Source organism: Medicago sativa, chromosome 8 (assembly GCF_051527215.1).
Source record: "Medicago sativa cultivar Bolivia chromosome 8, Bolivia_mono, whole genome shotgun sequence".
Taxonomy (NCBI): Eukaryota; Viridiplantae; Streptophyta; class Magnoliopsida; order Fabales; family Fabaceae; genus Medicago; species Medicago sativa.
In genome coordinates this window covers 90,281,891-90,301,013 of record NC_140756.1, presented here as the reverse complement: position 1 = coordinate 90,301,013, position 19,123 = coordinate 90,281,891, and the positions used below count along the sequence as shown (strand labels likewise).

General features: G+C 33.2%; 3 protein-coding genes across 4 annotated transcripts; 2 read left to right on the top strand and 1 right to left on the bottom strand.

Moving 5' to 3' along the window:
• The first annotated feature begins 6,450 nt into the window (after window positions 1-6,450).
• Window positions 6,451-11,408, top strand: LOC146903128 (Afadin/alpha-actinin-binding protein). Its single transcript, XM_085739476.1, has 16 exons — window positions 6,451-6,561; window positions 6,639-6,667; window positions 6,756-6,867; window positions 6,960-7,057; window positions 7,148-7,244; window positions 7,457-7,546; window positions 7,659-7,721; window positions 7,872-7,946; window positions 8,039-8,104; window positions 8,192-8,269; window positions 9,040-9,150; window positions 9,230-9,307; window positions 9,410-9,529; window positions 9,960-10,003; window positions 10,086-10,104; window positions 11,148-11,408. The coding sequence occupies exons 1-16, from the start codon at window positions 6,529-6,531 to the stop codon at window positions 11,160-11,162; spliced, it is 1,128 nt and encodes a 375-aa protein (XP_085595602.1). The 5' UTR covers window positions 6,451-6,528; the 3' UTR covers window positions 11,163-11,408.
• Window positions 11,409-12,271: 863 nt separating this feature from the next.
• On the bottom strand, window positions 12,272-13,398 carry LOC146903127 (uncharacterized). Its single transcript, XM_085739475.1, has one exon. It carries the CDS (start codon window positions 13,056-13,058, stop codon window positions 12,489-12,491), a length of 570 nt encoding a protein of 189 aa, XP_085595601.1. The 5' UTR covers window positions 13,059-13,398; the 3' UTR covers window positions 12,272-12,488.
• Window positions 13,399-14,296: 898 nt separating this feature from the next.
• Window positions 14,297-18,580, top strand: RPA32B (Replication protein A, subunit RPA32). 2 transcript variants are annotated; one of them, XM_085739473.1, is made up of 10 exons: window positions 14,297-14,622; window positions 14,766-14,876; window positions 14,951-15,048; window positions 15,150-15,191; window positions 15,957-16,034; window positions 16,203-16,281; window positions 17,117-17,215; window positions 17,291-17,367; window positions 18,007-18,075; window positions 18,178-18,580. In XM_085739473.1, exons 1-10 carry the CDS (start codon window positions 14,527-14,529, stop codon window positions 18,257-18,259), a joined length of 831 nt encoding a protein of 276 aa, XP_085595599.1. In that variant the 5' UTR covers window positions 14,297-14,526; the 3' UTR covers window positions 18,260-18,580. The 2 variants fall into 2 exon arrangements, with proteins under 2 accessions (XP_085595599.1, XP_085595600.1); XM_085739474.1 differs by having other exon boundaries at window positions 14,335-14,622; window positions 17,126-17,215.
• The last annotated feature ends 543 nt before the right edge of the window (window positions 18,581-19,123 follow it).

Below are 19,123 nucleotides of genomic sequence, written 5' to 3'. Positions count from 1 at the left end.
AGTGCTTAAAAAAAAAGACATACACCTATCAAACCATAAAAACGTGGAAGGATATTCCACCTAAACTTTTGTATGATGTACAAACACTACAACCTCTCAAAACCAAAAATATAAAATAAAAATTGCAACACCGTTTTTATGGGTTGAGAAGAAGTTTTGCCTAGTGCTTAAAAAAAAAGTTTTGCCTTTTTCTTTAAATAAAAGCGAAAGAAACCAATAAAGACAACACACTTTGACTTTATATTTATTTATTTTTGGTCTTGTTAACTTATGTCATAACAAGAGTGTAGGTTTAGGAATCTAAAAAAAATGTATTGAAAAAATAATAATATTTTAATTTTAAAAAATTTGAATGCACAACCTTTAAGATGAATTGAGAATCATCCAACTATGGTATTGATAATATGTCTTATCGGTAGATCTTCCCTTTCAGTGCATTGTACCTAGTACCCTTTTATAAGGGATTGATGGGACCATTGGTGACTTGGGGTATGGGTGTAGTGTACAAAGGACGAGTAAGATCAGGTTGTATGTGACATGAATCCAGTCCTGACATTTGACTGGACTGATTTTTAGACCCTAGCCCGACCATAAACCCGATTAAATCCAAAGACGGGACAATAGGAAGACAAGACCGGAGTCGTACCAAGACAAATCATCAATACATACATTGTTCTTGGAAAAAGAATTAACCAATTATTTTTTTCCGAATCATTGAAAACAACAACATAATCAAAAGTAGCATAGTCTTACAAACTAATCAAAGTAAATAATGTATAAACAAAAGAATGCAACCATCACTCAAAATAAACAACGATCTGAATCCTTTCATCTTCGTACTTATTGCCATCGACCTTCCAAGAACGTTGTGTGTGTGTGAAGGGGGGCTTGTTGACGATGAGTCGGTGTCAATGTCTAAATGTATGTGTCTACTAAGTAAAAAGTAAATCTACCTTATGAGTTATGATATTGCTCATATGTATAGAGTGAGGTTTTTAACGTTCCTCTTATTGAGGACTTTATTGTGGTCATCCTTCTTAGAGACCGTGGACACACTCTCCATTATGTTTATCTAATTCCTCTTTTATTGACCGATTAAACTATCCATGCTCAACTATTACCTGACTTTCTTTCAAAAAAAAAAAATTACCTGACTTGACTTACTCGGGCATGACTTGGCCTCGTTCGGATCACGGGTCCTATAACTTAGTGATGAGCCTATGTATATTATATAGTATGAGCCAAGTAGATATTTTAGAGACGCCGATACAAAATGAACTCCACAACATACTAAACTTTTTCTCTTCCTCCATTGATCGAAACCTCGAATTTAATATAATTTGTAAAGAAAGCAACAAGAAAAAATTTCTACACATCCCAAACCACACCCACAAGAAGTAGAAGGAAACAAAAATGCAATTCACTATGGTTCGATACTTCGTACTTACATCCATAATGTCTCAACAAAATATTTATAATAACTTTATCTCACAACAATGTTATTGTTTATGTAAAAAATATTATACACCCTCCGGTCACTATTATAAGCAAAAATCTATATTTTAGATTCATTCATTTAATGATGTATGTGGTCTTTATTGTAGACAACATACATCATTTATTGAATGAATCTAAAATATAAATTTTTGTTTATATTAGTGACCGGAGGGTGTATTAATAATTTATTTGTGGTAAATATTTTCTCATGCATAATATTATTTACTCTGTATGGTGAAACAACAAATTTAATGGTCACACTTCTCAAATCAATGTCGAAAATAAAAAGACGTTTCCTCAAAAAAAAAAAAGTTCGCTTTATGCATGAAAATATGTTGACCCGACCTTATAGGTGAGCCAACCAAAGTCACCGGAGCAACCCAACACCATCCCCTCCACCGTACAGTGTCCATTCCAGACTCCGGAGGAAGAGGTAAAATGTTTGAGAACCAAGGTTTAAAATGAGTTTAGCCGATATGAGTGGAATTTCCAGCACATAACATGTTTCACCTCTTCCACTCATATCGGCTAAACTCATTTTAAACCTTTTGGTTCTCAAACTCTTCTAATTGTCTAGAATTGAATGAAAATTGACCACGAGAAAATTAGGGGTTATATTCAAAATTTTAAAAACATCGGTACGCTAATTAATTACGTGAAAAATTGGATTGAAAGGGAACAATAAAATACTACATTATGTTGAGGTTTTGAAAGTGAACTGGTCAAAGTAAGGACTAAGGATGTTTTCATGTTTATTTTATATTTTATATGTTTTGATTGAGCTTGATGTTGTATAAAAAAAAACTAAGTGAAAAGTCCCCTGCTCGCATTTCTTGTTCTTGGACGATGTCAACACTCAATTGAAAAGTCCAGACGTTGATACATGTTCAGGGAACCAGCATGACCCATATAAATTTTCAAGCTTAAAATATGTTAACCTTGCTATTATATATGTTTTCTTTAGTTACGTATTTTTTCTCTTCAGTTTTATAACCATATTAAAACAATTTGTTTATTACTACTAATTAAACATGTTACTAATGATGCACACAACACAAAAATCCATTCTGTAATTTAAATTTGATTGATTATAAATATGCATGTCCGAATCATATTGGAAATGTTTATGCCTTGTTTCTTTGTTTGATTGCATTTTTCAGCATTCATCTGTTGAATTATCGAAAAGGTCAACTGCAGACTTTTCCCTCCTGTTGAATTGATATTCAATGGCGACAAAGCTTGATTTATTATCGAAAAGGTCAATTAGAGACTTTTCCCAGTTGAATCAAATATTCACTTACGATTAAAAAACAAAATTGTCCAGAATATTTTTCCCTGCCAATTTTTTTTTAAGTAATCTAGTGGCTAGAGCTCACACAATTTAATTGTGGAGAAGTGAAGTGTCCAGAGTTCGAACTGCAACCACTGCATATAATATGCAATATCTCTGCCAACTTATAATTACATCTAATTAATGTTGTATGCATCACCATTGATGGGAAGGATATTATGTCCATTGTTGGAGGAATATTATTTGCATCACTCTCAAATTATTATATTACCTTTATTATAATGATAAATACACTATTTTGTAAAAAAAAAAATACATTAATGTTTGGTCCATAAGTTTTTTATGGTGTCCGGGGTTCGAACCTCAGACCTTGCATGTATTATGCATTGTTCTTACCAACTAAGCTAAACTCACGGTTTTTATTCAACTAATTAAATAATGAAATTGCTTCCTTAAAAAAATTACAAAATCGTTAGACGGATGTCATGACTGGAGAGTTCAAACCACGGTTCCTCCACATATATTTGAGTTTTCAACGGCTATAGTTATTTTGTCTATTTAAAAAAATACATCATTGTTTGTTAGGTATAATTTGATATATTTTCTATCTTTCGTTTACAATCCTTCGTATATGGGCATACTAGTATATAAATGCGTCATCGTGAGTTTAGTTCAACTGATATGGACAATGCATAATATATGCAAAGTTCGGGGTTTCAACCATTGGCCTCTCTAATTTCTTCCTCATTTTCATGTTATTGAGAATGTCTTTTTGTTTTGATTCCTAAGCATGATTATTGAGAATGATACTAGAATTGAGTACTTTAATGTTACCAATACCAACCGTTCTTGCAAATTTTTGTCTTGAAATCATATCAAAAGTGTTTGCCGATAGATTATCAACTATTGTCCCCAAGCTTATTTCTAATGAGCAGAGAGGCCTTATTCCACACTGCATTTATCTTGCTTTTGAAGCTATTGTTTCAACAATAAAAAAAGCTATTAATAAGTCTGGCAATAAGTGCTGTGGTGGCAATGTTGCTTTAAAATTTGACATTAAAAAAACCTTTGATACCTTATAGGGGAATTTTCTTTTGAATATTCTCAATCTTTTTGGTTTTTATCCTAAATTCGCTCATTGGACAGTTTTAAATTCTATTAAATTATCACCTGTTGTCAATGGAGATCCATTTGGATTTCTCTCTTGTAGGAGAGGAGTTTGACAAGATGATTCCATTTTCCCTTTATTGTTTTGCTTAACTGAGGAAGCTTTAGGTAGGGCTATCACTCGCTGGTAGTTGATAAGAAAGTAATACCTACGTCTAGTCCTAGATCTTATGCTACTCCTACTCATGCATTAAGAAAATAAAATGTTTAACTAGTGATTTTGTCTAAGTTGTAATACCCAAATAGTGGAATGAAATATTTATTCCGTTCCGCTCCGTTCGATTTCATTCAATTTCATTCTGCTCCGCTCGCTCCGTTATATTCCATCGATCCAAATAGAGCCTAAGGGCTTATTTGATATGCGATTTTTTTAATGATAAATGTTGATATATAGCTGCCATGTTATTTTCTCTTTTGTCGGGATTTGAACTCTAAATCTTTAATTTCTTAACACTTTTAATCCTATAGTTCAACCAAAATAGTTCAACAACCAAACGAGCTATTCACCCCTCTAATTTGATATGTCAATTTTCTAGATCAATCATGTGAATTTTTTATAAACCTTTCTCAGCATCAGGAAGCATACTTTCGAATGTGTTCTTCTAGACCAAATTACTCCTCCTGCAATTTCTCCAAGAGTATACTCCTCGGCTCGATGTGTTTTTTTAACAGAAAAAGTTATAAATGGGGTGGTTTTAAGAACATTGGAGGTGAGAAAACAAGCTCTCTCACATAATTTCTTCCCCAACACAATCCAACCCAATGGTTAAACCAAAGCCCAAAACCGAAAATTGAGAATGGATTTTTTTTTTTTTTTTGTGGTGGCCGGGGTTCGAACCCCTTTGTGGTGGCCGGGGTTCGAACCCCGGACCTTGCATATTTTATGCAATGCCCATACCAACTGATCTAAGCTCACGAGGACAAATTGAGAATGGATTTAAAATAGAGCATCAAATTATTTGTTGTCTCTGTGAGTTACTTTCAAATTAATTAACGATTTTGTTAATGATTCAAACTAATTTATATTTTTGTTCAAAAGTTTGTCAACAACGTTTTTTTTTTTTTTTTTTTTATGTTTTTGTCATAAGACGAAAGACCTAGATTTTTTACAGAGACAATAACTAGTTTAAAATATAGGAAATGCTAACGAGTAATCCTAGAACACTCTTTAAAAATTTTAGATAATAAAGTTTTATAAACATTTATGTATTCAATGTATCGAAAATTGAAGAATTAGACTTTTTCAATGAATAACTTATAAATTTAAATTTTTTAAAAAGTTCCTTTAAGACATTCGTTAACAAAACACATGACTTATAAAAAGAAGGGTTAATTAAGTTTTTGGTCCCTATAAATATCTGCAATTTTGTTTTTAGTCCTTATAAAATAAATCACACTTTTTAGTCCCTACAAAATTTTTCGTTAGTGTTTTTAGTCTCTATTAAATTAAAATTTGTTTAATTATGCTTAAAATTTTAATTTTTTTAATGATTTTTAACATACTTGTTTAAAACATTATAAAACGTTCCGCCGCAATAAGTTAGCTCAAAATTTTATTTTTAGGTCCAAATTTTCGTTAGTTTTATCTTGAATTTTTGGCGTTTTAAAAAAATTATATTTAATTCATTGCATGTTAAAAAATTCTAATTTTTTTATAAAAGAGATTATTATAATGTTCTTAACATGTCTGTAAAAAACCATTTAAAAATATAAAAGTTTAAGTATAATTAAACAAATTTTAATTTAACAGGGATCATCACATACTTTTAGTCCTTGTAAAATTAAAATTTGCTTAATTATGCTTAAACTTTTAAATTTTTAACATATTTTTTACATACTTATTTAGAACATTATACAAAGTTCCTCCGCAAAAAAGTAACTCAAAATTTTATTATTAGGTCCAAATTTTCATTAATATAATCTTGAAATTTTGGGTTTTAGAAAAATTCATATTTAATTCATTACATGTTAAAAAAACTAAAAGATTTTATAAAAGAGTGTCTTACGATGTTATGAACATGTCTGCAAAAAATCTTTCAAAAATTTAGAAGTTTAAGCATAATTGAACAAATTTTAATTTAACTAAAAACACTAACGAAAAATTTTATAGAGACTAAAAAGTGTGATTTATTTTATAGGGACTAAAAACAAAACTGCAGATATTTGTAGGAACAAAAACTTAATTAACCCTAAAAAAGAATTGAACCAATGAAGTGGTTTCCTCTAACAATTTTTTCTAGTCACGCGTGGCAGCACATGGACCTTCATTGCGCCATAAATCCCAACCCCAAACCCCAATTCCCAAACAACTCAAAATCTCCACGTGGTAAATCATTAAACCAAGACCAGTTGTAAGCTTCTTATTGGTGAGCACATAAACAAATATCCAGATCCGAATGCAGAGTATTATTATCTACCCGCCCAACAAAAACAAAGAAACACCGATTTCATTTATTTTCATCATTCAAATTCAGACACCGCTTAAAGCCAAAGACATAGATATTAGATAGATCTAAAACAAAGAAAAAGAAGAAGAAGAAGAAGAAGAAGAAACTCTTTTTTCAAAGACAACAATGCCTTCCCCTGAAGGAGACTTAGATCTTAGGGTAAAACTCAATTAAATTACTATTCCCTTTTTTTCTTCTTTAATTTCTTTCCCTAACTGTCTCATTTTTTCTTTCAGCCATCTTCTCATTCTGCTTTCACAACCGGGTCAGTTCAAAACCCTATCATCTTCAATTCTCTCTTTCGTAGGGTTTTCGTTTTCGCAACGACTAACGACATTGTCGTTTTGTTTCAGAGAATACACATTCGCCGATGTAAACAATTTGGAACATTGCGCTAAGTATTTGAACCAATCACTCGTTACATTTGGTTTCCCTGCTTCACTTGATCTATTCTCAAACGATCCCGTAAGAATTTTGATCTTTGATTTTGTTTCGATAATTACATTTTTTTTTTGTTCTTGTTTTTGAAAATGGTGTTGTTTTTGAAAATGTGGTAGGTTTCTATAGCAAGGACGTGCAATTGCATATACTTCTTGCTTCAGCAAAGACAGCGTGATGTCGAATTTAGAGAGTCTGCGAATGAACAAAGACAACGGTAATTGGTTCAATTTTGATATCATTAGGTTAATGTTCTGTGTTTGTTTGTGTGTTTGGTCTTGAAAGTGTTTTGATTTTGATGTTATAGATTGTTGTCGGATATATCAAGATACGAGGCTAAAGTTGAGAGGCTTGATGGACAACTACAAGCTAAAGATAGAGAGATAGCGACGATAACTAGAACGGTGAGGCAATGATTTTAAATTATGGTTTTGGTAAAATTTCAAGCATTGAATTGAAAGTGTATCTATAATGCGAGCATTGAATGATTTCCTTATTTACAAAATAATGTTAGTAGATTTGTTTGTTTTTGCTCTTTAGCGGTGGGATTTTTGTTTTGGGTACAATCTAGTGGTGGAATTTATTTTCTTTGTTAAGTGTTAACTCTCTTGTTTAGGAAGCTAAAAATACTGCAGCTCTCAAGGCCCAAATTGAGAAGCTGCAAAAAGAGAGGGATGAATTTCAGAGGATGGTTATTGGTAATCAGGTTAGAAGCTGTATTTACTTTGATTATTTTTCGTGTCTTGTTCTACAACTCCTACTTTAAAATGGATTAGCTCTGACTCTTTATCAATCTTACTATTTGATCGGTGCTAAAGCAAGTTAGGACTCAACAAATACATGAGATGAAGAAGAAGGAAAAGGAATACATTAAGTTGCAGGTAGGATATCTTTGACTTTTGTTGTTTAATGTGAATGGTATTTTGGTGATTCGTGCTGCTATATGGTAGGGTTTTTACCATTGAATTATTTCACGAACCCGCAAGTTATTAGACTTAGAAATATGAAAGGCTGGTACATTTTACTTGCAGGAGAGACTAAACCAAGTGTTGATGGAGAAGAAGAAAGAATCTAGGTCGGGCATGGAGATAATGAATTTGCTTCAGGTTTCAACCATCCACGTAGTTTTGAATGTTGCTTGTAACTTTTAAGATCGTGAATTTTGTGATAATTTGGTATTTGTGATGTGCATAAACAGAAGGAAGGGAGGCAACGTGGAACATGGAATGGGAAGAAAACTGACAATGATTTTTATAAAAAGATTGTATGCAAGCTTTCACCCTATCATTATAAACTTTATATTCTGGACACATTTTCATCTTTCACAATTTATTTATTATAATAATGAAAGGTGGACGCTTATGAGGTGAAAAATCAAGAACTGATAGCAGAAAATGCTGATTTAAGGGCATTGTTGAGATCAATGCAGGTGGGTTCTTGATTAGTAAGTTATTTGCTGAAATTTCTACTTGCAGACGTATAAGAATGCAACCTATGTGTTTTTTTCCCCATGTTTCATTGATTTTCCTTGATGTGATTTTGGATTTTCTAGCAACTTTTGTTTTGTTAACATCTTGTCAATGTATTTTTCTTTCTTAACGTGTTCATTCTTTAAGAGGTCTCTGGGTATTTGTGTTTGCGCGCGCGCGCACACACACAAATGAATTCGCCACTTTAATTCCGTTCTCATTTCATTCATAAATTTTTTATGCTTTGGGGCTGATTTTAGATATGATAGCATTAGAGAGAAACTTGGAGGAAAAACCTCATGAATGGTGGTTGTATGGGTTTTGGTGGTTGCATATCTCATTGGAGGAAAAACCCAAGCATCAGAGAAATTTTTGGTGTTGGTGGTTGTTGCTGACTGGTTTTTAGACATAAAGACAACAATATAAATTCTTTAATGCATTTGGGGAACTAATTATTTTGGTGATGCAAAGTCCAATTGGACGGAGATTGGATGGCAATAATAACTAAATGGAACCGGGAAAAAAAGGAAAACATGAACTCTAATAAATCTGGTCTGGTGGCTTTCAGCATGTTTCTTCCTTTGTTTTTCATCCATCGTTGTAATTTTTATTTTGCGTAGGATCTGTACTTCCTTCCTTGTAAAGGCCGTTGTTCTATAATAATACCCACCCCCCTCTAAAGCAGGGTACTCAACCTAGATTATGAGATTTGTAAGTGTATTGATTACAGGTGGATATGCGTGATTTCTTAAATGCTCCTAACGGACTACCAAACCAATCTCCCATTACTAATGAAAAATCTGAAAGTAATCCTTCACATTCTCCGATGGTTGGAAGAACGGTATGGAAATTTACTAGTTTATTGTCCTTTGTTCGCATTGTCAAACTCTCCATGAAATTTATGAGTTTGTTACTTGCAGGACGTATTTGATCTTCCTTTTCACATGGCTAGAGATCAAATTGAAGAGAGTCTAAGAGCAAAGATGGCTTCTATAAAGGTTATTATTATTAGCATCACTTTTCTGTTTCCATCATTAAGTACTTGCATATATGAATTGTTTGTGTTTGGTTGTTAACGGCTTGAAAGTTGAAATATGAAGGAGCGCATGGTCCAATTGCAAGATGCTCAGAAAGAGGCAGAAGTCACTTCGGAAGCTACTGAGAGAGAACTTGAGCTTGAAGCTCAACTTGTTGAAGCAAGGAGCATTATACAAGAGCAGGTAATGTTTTATGCTCTCGCAATTGCAGCAAGTTAGGTCCAAGGCATTTAGAATCCTGTTTTACTATGATGCAAAATAACAAAAGCTGATACTTTTTATTTTGAAATGCTATTCATCTGATGTTTTATGGTGTTTGGCCAATGCAAATTAGTTCTTTATGATGACAGCATAAACTAAATTGCTATTGAATTGGTGTTTCTTTTAGGATCGATATATGCTTACAACTTATAAGTCCATGTCTTTTGGTGGGTGCAGCCCTAAACATGTATCTTATTTTCAATCAGCTCTCTCCTTTAACAAATCCACGGCTTTTTTCTTCTTTCTTTTGCAATTGAATTGCCTGACAGTACTTTGCTCAGTGCTGGATCATGCTAATTTGGCTATGCATTTCAAATTTACGAGAATAATGTGATAATATGTTGTATTGCAGGCATCTATAATGTCTAAACATCTTGCAAAGTCTGACAGGCCAAGGTATTCTTAGTGTTTTCTATTTGTTATAAATTGCCTAATATGTACAGCTGCAGTAAATTGATTTACTTTTTGAATTTTACAGGGAATCGGCACCAGCTGAGGTATGTATTTTATGTATATGTTTGTCTGTTTCATGTTTTGGGTTGGGATTCTGTTGTGTCACTTTATAATCAACCTAATTTTATAGTGTGAATTTGTTGGTGGTTGGTGGAAAAGTATCTTTGGAGATTTACTTTCAGTGAGATGTATTTTATTTTGTAATGATTAGGGCCTCAAACAAAATTGTTGCATGGCTAATCCTATCTGAGTTTGGGTTTCTTAAATTTCTTATTGAGATAGTTTATGATGTTTTCACATCAGATAAAACATCTAATATATTATGTATTTTTTTCTGTCGATTACGCGCATGCAAATGGGAGGTTAGGATTTGTTTTGGGGGTCTTACTCCTGGATAAATTTTCCTATTAGTTATGTTTATCGAGGTTATAGGAGTAAAAAGTTTTGCTTGTAAGAGTGCAACTTTCAAAAGAAGGTTTTTTGTTAATAAGTTGATACAACTTAATTAGCATGATAGGACAAGATGTGTACCTAACTTTTTAACGTTTTGTGATTTTGTAAATATGTTCAAAATGTATTGATCTGATTAAAATCCACTGGCTTTCCTATTGTGGGAACAACTCATTTTGTATCTTCTTAGACATCCAGTTTTAAAGATACAACTGGTTTGTACTAGGAATTAGAGCTTTAAAGAACATTAGAAATGGGTTTATGTCAAACTTATTCCTCTGCTAGCAGCAGAAGGGGTTCAACTATTAATGCTGACATGGTCCGTGTCTCTGTGGTGTTGATAGGGGTGGTGCTGGACACCCTTTTGATAATTGTCCGTGGCGGTTGTCAAAAAAACTGCCACACCATTTCCGCCATGACCGGCATTTAACTACACAACACTAAATGAGATTCAATCATAAAGTTAAAATCTTTATCATGTATCATCGCATGATCATATTGGTAGTAATTGGAAGCCTGTAATAATATGGTAAAATTGTTGTTACCACTTTACATTTAGAAGTAGATTCATTATTAATTGCGTCCCAATTGGTCACCTTATGCCTGTGTTGTGATATTGTTCTTTTCTGATTTACAGGGAGTATGCAACTAACATGGCTGAGGGTACTCAGGTTTCATGCTTGTCATGATTAAGTTTAACTATATTGGCTCTGTAGTGGAGCATGCATGCTTTTAGCCCATGTAACTAATCTTGCTTGTCCATTCTTCACTGCCCCCCTTAGTTCTTATGTAACAGGCCATCGTATGGTCGAATGTCATTGTTATTAGTAATAGTATGATATTGTAATTAGTGATATTGTGATCTTGGAAGTGCTTCTAGAGGAAAAAAAGTTATTAATGTCTCGAGGGTCACTCAAACTTGCATGACATTTAAAATTGGTAACTAGGAAGATTTTATGAGTTAGTAGTAATTATAAAGTATTATTCATAACAGTTTTACAATCTCTCACTCACGGCATCTTCACTTTTTTTTTCCCTTTCCAAGAATTTCCACTAAATTAATCAAATAAAAACGAGTAAATATCAAAATGGTAATGTGTCATACATTTTGAACTTTGAATTTTAAGAACTTGAAAGGCTATCCTTCAAATTGAAACAGAGTTAGTCAAGTTAATTATTTCGTCAAGTTCCTGTTTGATGTCAAATGCCAATAACATTCCTATGTAGATGCAACCTCACTCCCGTACCACAAGGACTGAATTGACCCGTTTTTTAATGGCTAAAATGACTAGAACGATGATAAATTTGCCAGCGTTTTAGTCCGTGTGTGTATATAAAATACAACTCATCCATCAAGAATTTGACGGAGGTACTGACCACTGATCTGTTACAATCTGAGGTATATATTCGTTAAGTCGGATCATAAAATTCAGAGACCAACATATCCGACATTTACAATTTCGATGATCAACTGATTCACTCAATTAAAACCCAACCATAGATCAACCAAAATGTCTTTCCTTTGGCATCTGCTGATGTTAAATAAACGTTCATTAGGGTATATTACAATGTCATTAACTCACATGAGTTGAAGTAGTAGCATTAAATAACCCAACCATAGATTAACCGCACTTTTTTTTTATGTTAAATAAACGTTCCTGCCAGGGTTTAAATTTCTACTACACATACAGCACATGCGAACCAAACCACTGCTCCAACAAGTCAATTCATTAGGGTATATTACAATAACATAAAATCACATGAGTTGAAGTAGTAGCATTAGAGTGCATTGCAGGTGCAAAAGAAGCTCTGATTAGAAGCCAGTTATGATTAGAATAGATGATAAATTTTCCACAAAATTTAAAAAATATTGAATGAAAGTGAGTGTGAGTTGTGTATGTCATTTTTTCTTCTTCTTCTTCTAATGTAAATGTAAAAGCATAAATAAATAAATAACCGACTCCACATACTATTATTTTCAATCACGCCTTGTAATTGAAACAAGAACTCTGCTGATGTGCATCGGGAAACAACCTAAGGTCGTTGGCTTTCGAAACACTTGTTTGGTATTACTCTCCGAGCATGATGAGCAGACTGAGTGCAATGAAGAACGAGTACTCTTCATCAACGACATAGACGAAGAGGAAGAAGAAAAGCTTGAACCACGGGGTGACACCATAGATTCAGAATCAGAGCTACAATCCAATCTTGATAGTACATCAAAATCTTCATGAAAACAATCTTCTTGTGGCTTCTTGCTTTTGATTTTGACTACCCTTTTCTTCCAAAACTTCAGCTTTGACATGGTTGAAGCTGGTTTTTTGGGGTCCAAAATGCTTGGTTTGGGTAGCCCCAAGCTAAGAAGTTTTGGTGGGGGAGTGAGTGGTGGAAGCATTTCCTTTGGTGAAGATTCTTTTGCTATCCCTGGTTGCATTTCCCACTTGAATGGAACACCTTCTCCACTCCTATAATATGATATACGAGAGGAACATCCCACAGAGGATCTTCTTGATAGAATCTTATTGCTTTCAATCTCAAATAAATCCATTTCACCTTTTCCCAGTACTAAGAATTATGAAAGAGAGAAATAAGCTGCATGTATTTATATAGAATTCAATTCAACCGTGTTGACCATTAGAGTTATCATAATTTAAAAATTACCTATCTTGTTGGGTTGATCAGTCATAATATATGTTACTTGCAATTTGAGTGACTTGAAGTCTTTTTTGTATTGACAAGGAAACAAATTGCAAAGCAAAGTGAAAATGTGTCGTTGTTTCTAAGGTTTCCCTTGATAAACCTTTTATATTGTATGTTTGCCGGCCTCTATTGCATGTGCAATTACCAAACCCGAAATATTTGGCCTCCATTTTAGCTACCTTCTCACACAACGTGAACAATATTACATATTATTTTTCTATTACATATGAATTACGGACTTGAGAACATAAGTATGATGATAACGAGTCTAAAGTAAACCACTCTTGTGGCTAGTATACTTGAAAACACTCTTGTGTGTCAATAATGTTTTTGTTGAGAAAATTTGATGTTGAATTTTCACTTAGGTGTAACTCAGTCTCATTTTTATCTATATCCATCTACTATGTTTTTCGCACTGGACTAGGACTACTGGTTACAGCTTTTGATTAGAAACTTGATAACTTTTCTCAATTGATAAGAAAGCAAAACCCATTACTTTGGAAATTAGTAACAAGAGTTTCGTCCACTGAATTTGAATGAATGCAATTGCGTCTACTAGCTATTCAATTACTTAATTACATGAATGGAGTGGACTTTAGGGAATAGTGTATTTTTAACTCTATATCATCATGTCATATGTCATGCAATTTTAATTTGTATAACTTATTTTTGGGCATGATTCAATTAACCTACAACACTATTTTTATCACAAATCCTTTTTTATCACGTTTTACTCTTCATCCCATTGCTTATCTTTTTTTGTTGATTTGCTAATTTTTTTTGGGTGAAATTTTGCTCATAATTAGAGACTTAAAGAGTTACAGTAAGATAAGAAAAAGTTGATATGAGCAAAATTTATTCATATCACAAACATATAATGAAAATGCACTGAATTTCAATTTGTGTGGGAATTTAAGCTAAGAAAAGTGATTTCAATTTGGGTGAAATTTTATTGACAGTGTAATTTTTTTTACAACAATAAAAATTTAAATCTTAAACATATTAGTGCTTTTTAAAATATTAACATTTATTTGAAAAAGTAAAATAACCAGATTGGCTAAAATAACTAGTTGTAATTATTTTCTTACAAAAGTAAAAAGTTTTCCTCCGTAAATAAAACTAATATCTACAGTCAGTTATAAAAAATCATTTATCTTTTCCACTTCTTCCGGTGAAGAAAGTAGAAACAAGCGGAATAACACAGAATCAAAAATCGGGGAAGAAAAATGGCGGGAAACCACTTATTTTGATATTAAATATCGACACAGCGAATTGTGAAATTCGAAATTTCTGTTCAATCACGGAAAATCGGCACCATGAGTCAGTTCGACGGTAACGCCGCTTTCTCCGGCGGCGGTTTCATGCCTTCTCAGGCCAATCAAGGCGGTGAATCCTCTCTCACTCCCTCCAAGGTTCTTCTCAGTTCTCACTCTCCATTTTCTTCTTAATAATCTTAACCGCAACATCAATTAGACACGCTAGGGTTAGGGTTTAGGGTTTTGATTTGATTTTCATGTAATTGATGTGTTTTAGGGTTTATTATATGCTTTTGCAGAATCGCGAAAGTCAAACTTTGCTTCCGCTGACGATCAAGCAGATCAACCATGCTCTTCAATCAAGTGATGATAGAACCGGTCTTACTATTGACGGTGTTGGCGTTTACACTGTGCGTTACTCGAATCTTCTATTGTGAATTACGATTTGTGGCTTTTCTTGTTCTCACAATTTTATTGTGTCCAGGTTACTCTTGTTGGTAGGGTTTGCAACAAATCTGGACAGATTACTGAATTTAAGTTTGTACTTGACGATGGCACTGGAACAATCGAGTGTACTAAATGGTGAATACTGAATACTGTTAAATTTGTTCAACTTATTTAATTTATTTAATTTTTTCTTTTCAATTTACCTTTGTGAACGACGAGTTTTTGTCTACTTGCAGGCTTCACGAACCTGCTGATGCAATGGCAGTGGAGAGTATCATGTATGTTACCTTTCCTTTACAGGATTGTATGTTGCCTTATTGTATTGCATTTAGTACTATACTTGGTTAATGTCTAATCAGGTTTTATACTTTCTATGTAAGTAAGGATAGGAATAGGCTGGACCGACCGACCTAGACTTAACAAACACCAAACATGGCTTGGACTAACACTTCAAGGCATAGGCCTGATCTGTAGTCTGCAATTTTTTTATGAACATATTTAAATAAGCAATATTATCTATATCTAAACAAACTAATGAGCTATTAGACAAACAAGATTGAACTCCATTTTGATATTATAATCACCCTTGTCGGTTAGCCTGACTTATTCTCATCCCTATCTGTAAGTATGGAGAAGACTAACAAGAAAATTTACTTATTTTAACCACTTTTTTATGCTTTCTCATCCGCTTCTTCTTATAACTAAGTTTTACTAGGCTAATTGATTTAAATTAAATGTTAAATGCTGAATTTTTTTCCATAAAAGAAAAAGGAAAGAAATATGTGATTGCATTGAGGTGGCCCGTAAAATTGTAGTTGCCCCCTCCTTTTATTTTGAATGGCAAATGTTAGTATGTAAATTGTTGTGTCAGTAGTTTTTAACTTGCCAAGATTTGAACCCTAAACCTTTAACTTTTTAATCCCTTTGCTCAACCAAGTGAGCTACCCCTCCCCCTCCCAAACTAGTTACCCCCTCTGGTTTATTTATTTATCGTACAAATTAGATTCATATAATATGAACTAAAATTCCATTTTCATTGTTAGGAATGGAATGTATGTGCGTTTATATGGACAATTGAAAGGTTTTCATGGTAAACAAACCTTAAGTATTTTCTCTCTCAGGTATGGTGATACAAAGTTCACATTTCTCATTTTGTTTTAGCAGTTCAATATTTTAAATTACTTTGATACATTTGTCGTTAATCTATTACCATAGGCTAGTGTTTTTAGCATACCTGTTGTTTTGCTAGCAGATGAAACATTTACTTCCTTAATTTGTGTCATTTTCAGGCCCGTTACTGACTTCAATGAGATTGCCAGCCATTTCCTTGAGTGCATTTATGTTCATCTATATAATTCGAAGTTACAGGTATAAGTTATAAAATTGACTTGTTTGTGTTTAACATGATATATAAGATTAATAAACCCAGACTCAGATAGGATTAGCCATGCAACGATTTTGTTAGGCCCTAGTCATTACAAAATAAAATACACCTCGCTGAAAGTAAATCTCCAAAGATACTTTTCCACCAACCACCACAAAATTCACACTATAAAAACCTTCAAACTCTCAGTTGTATAAAATTAGGTTGATTATAAATTGACACAACAGAATCCCAACCCAAAACATGAAACAGGTAAACATATACATAAATACATACCTCAGCCGGTGCCGATTCCCTGTCAAATTCAAAACCTAAATCAATTTACTGCAGCAGTACATATTAGACAATTTATAACAAATAGAAAACACTAAGAATACCTTGGCCTGTCAGACTTTGCAAGATGTTTAGACATTATAGATGCCTGCAGTACAACATATTATCACATTACTCTCGTGAATTTGAAATGCATTGCCAAATTAGCATGATCCAGCACTAAGCAAAGTACTGCGAGGCAATTCGAATGCAAAAGAAAGAAGAAAAAAAGTCGTGGGTTTGTTAAAGGAGAGAGATGATTGAAAATAAGATACATGTTTAGGGCTGCACCCACCTAAAGACATGGACTTATAAGTTGTAAGCATATATCAATCCAACAAGAAACAGTAATTTAATAGCAGTTTATTTTATGCTGTCATTATAAAGAACTAATTTGCCTAGGCCAAACACCATAAAACATCAGACAAAGAGCATTTCAAAATAAAAAGTATCAGCTTTTGTTATTTTGCATCATAGTAAAAATGATTTGTGCCATATTTGTGGCAGCATACCCAGGCTAGCATCCCCAATCAGCAACATGCTCCCAATTCCATACAAAGCACTGCCACAAAAGGTTATCAAGCTCAAGCCATTCCACCAAATCAAGTAAGTCAACCATATCTTTTATTTTCTGCTTAGTTTTTATCATATCCTCACTGGTTCAGTACTTTTTCTCTGTAGTTCTCCGGTCAGCAGAATAATGGTCAGAAGAGTGTTCATGACTTGGTGTTAGAATTTTTGGCTCTTCCCACAAACAGGTGTATTTTAAAAGTTGTTTTGTTTTCTTTTATTTCATTGACTCCTATAACATATAACAGCTGTTATTTCTCAGAGCCTTTGTTATTTCTTGAATTTCGGTGTTAGGTCTGTTAGTTGAGAGTTAAGTTAGGATTACCTGGGACTTGACCTAGACAGTACGAAAAACACAAATTGTTAATAGCCTTCTTGAACTTGGAAGGTGAATGAGCAAAAAGTTGGTGCAGTCTTATATATACATTTTCTGTTATAACAATTAAAAACCCAAAATTGTGTGTTTTCTACTTTTATTTTTCATCTGAACAGAATTTTTTACGAGTCAACTAGTAAAAAATTTACGGTGGTGTATATTCTCAAAATAAACAGTGACAAAAAATTATTTTTGGCAATTTAACTTGATGGCATATTACATGGTTAACACAATCATACAAAACCATCACACCAGATTACTATTAAGTTTTCAGTTATCACTTGTTTGTTATTAGAGATGCATATGTAGAATACTGCATTTAGTATGCTTTTAATTTTTCAGTTGCTTAACCAATCTGTTATTTATCTGTGTTTTACTTTGTTAGAATTGGGATTACTTGAAGGATTTTGTCCAGTATCCACAACCTAAAATTTTGTTACTGATGTTTCAGGGCAATGGAGGGGGGAATCTCTTGTGAATCTATTGCGAACAATCTTGGAGTTTCTTTGGATAAAGTCATGTCTGTATTCTCTCTCGCTCTCCATCCCCCTCTCCATCTCCCTCTCCCTCACTTATCATGTTGTCCAAGTTATGTTTTTTGACTCCTTATCTTGTTTTGCAGACCTGCTCTTGATGTTCTTGGTAGCGAAGGTCTCGTTTATGAAGGTCTACCGATGCACTATAAGATATGTTCCGACGGTTGACATCTTGGTGGCAGAGGCATCAATATTGCCTTAATATGCTCTACTTTGCCTAAGTTTTTATGCGTACCTGTGATTCTACATATGCGGACATAAGGAAAAGCTGTAGATCTGGCTATATTTTGAACAACTCGTTGTCTTTTCTCAGTAGATAAATGTATTTTTTTCTTACGTATCTAATTTGACCCTTGAACTAGCGATAGATAGCATGACACTTAATGCATCTGTTGTGTAAACGGGTTTTTCTCAGATTGTTGGAGATTAATCACTTTTAAACAGGTTTTAGTGAAATGACAATTTTTTTTTTTGAAAGATAAGGGAAAAGACAAATGTTAGTAGTTAGTTTGTTAGATTGATATTTTTAAGGTTTTTCTCTTTGTTAGGACTTGAACTTTGGACCATTAATTCTTCAACTCTTTAATCCCTTAACTCAAACTAGTTGAGGTACCCAACCCCCTATAATGTAGGACTTGCTTGAATTTATAAAAACTATGTTTAAGTCCAAACAATCGGGATATGGCAATTGTTTTTTAATTTGCAAGTCTAATGGTATGTAAATATAAATACTTAGTCCAATGGTTTGTAGTTTTTTTTTTTTTTTTTTTATCCGTAGACGAAATGGTAAAGACCACTGAAACTCTTATGCACTGCAAGGTCTCCGGTTTGAATATGGGTGATGTCGTCTAACCTAACAATTTTGTCATTGTCAGTTGAACTAGGTTTTCGAACATGATTTGTAGTTCTTTAAATGCATATCAAACGTAATAAGTAATGGTGCATAATTATCTCAAAATTGTATTCTATACTTCATTTATATCTCACCCCTACATTTTTTCATGAACAAACCTATTTTATCCTTATGAAGTT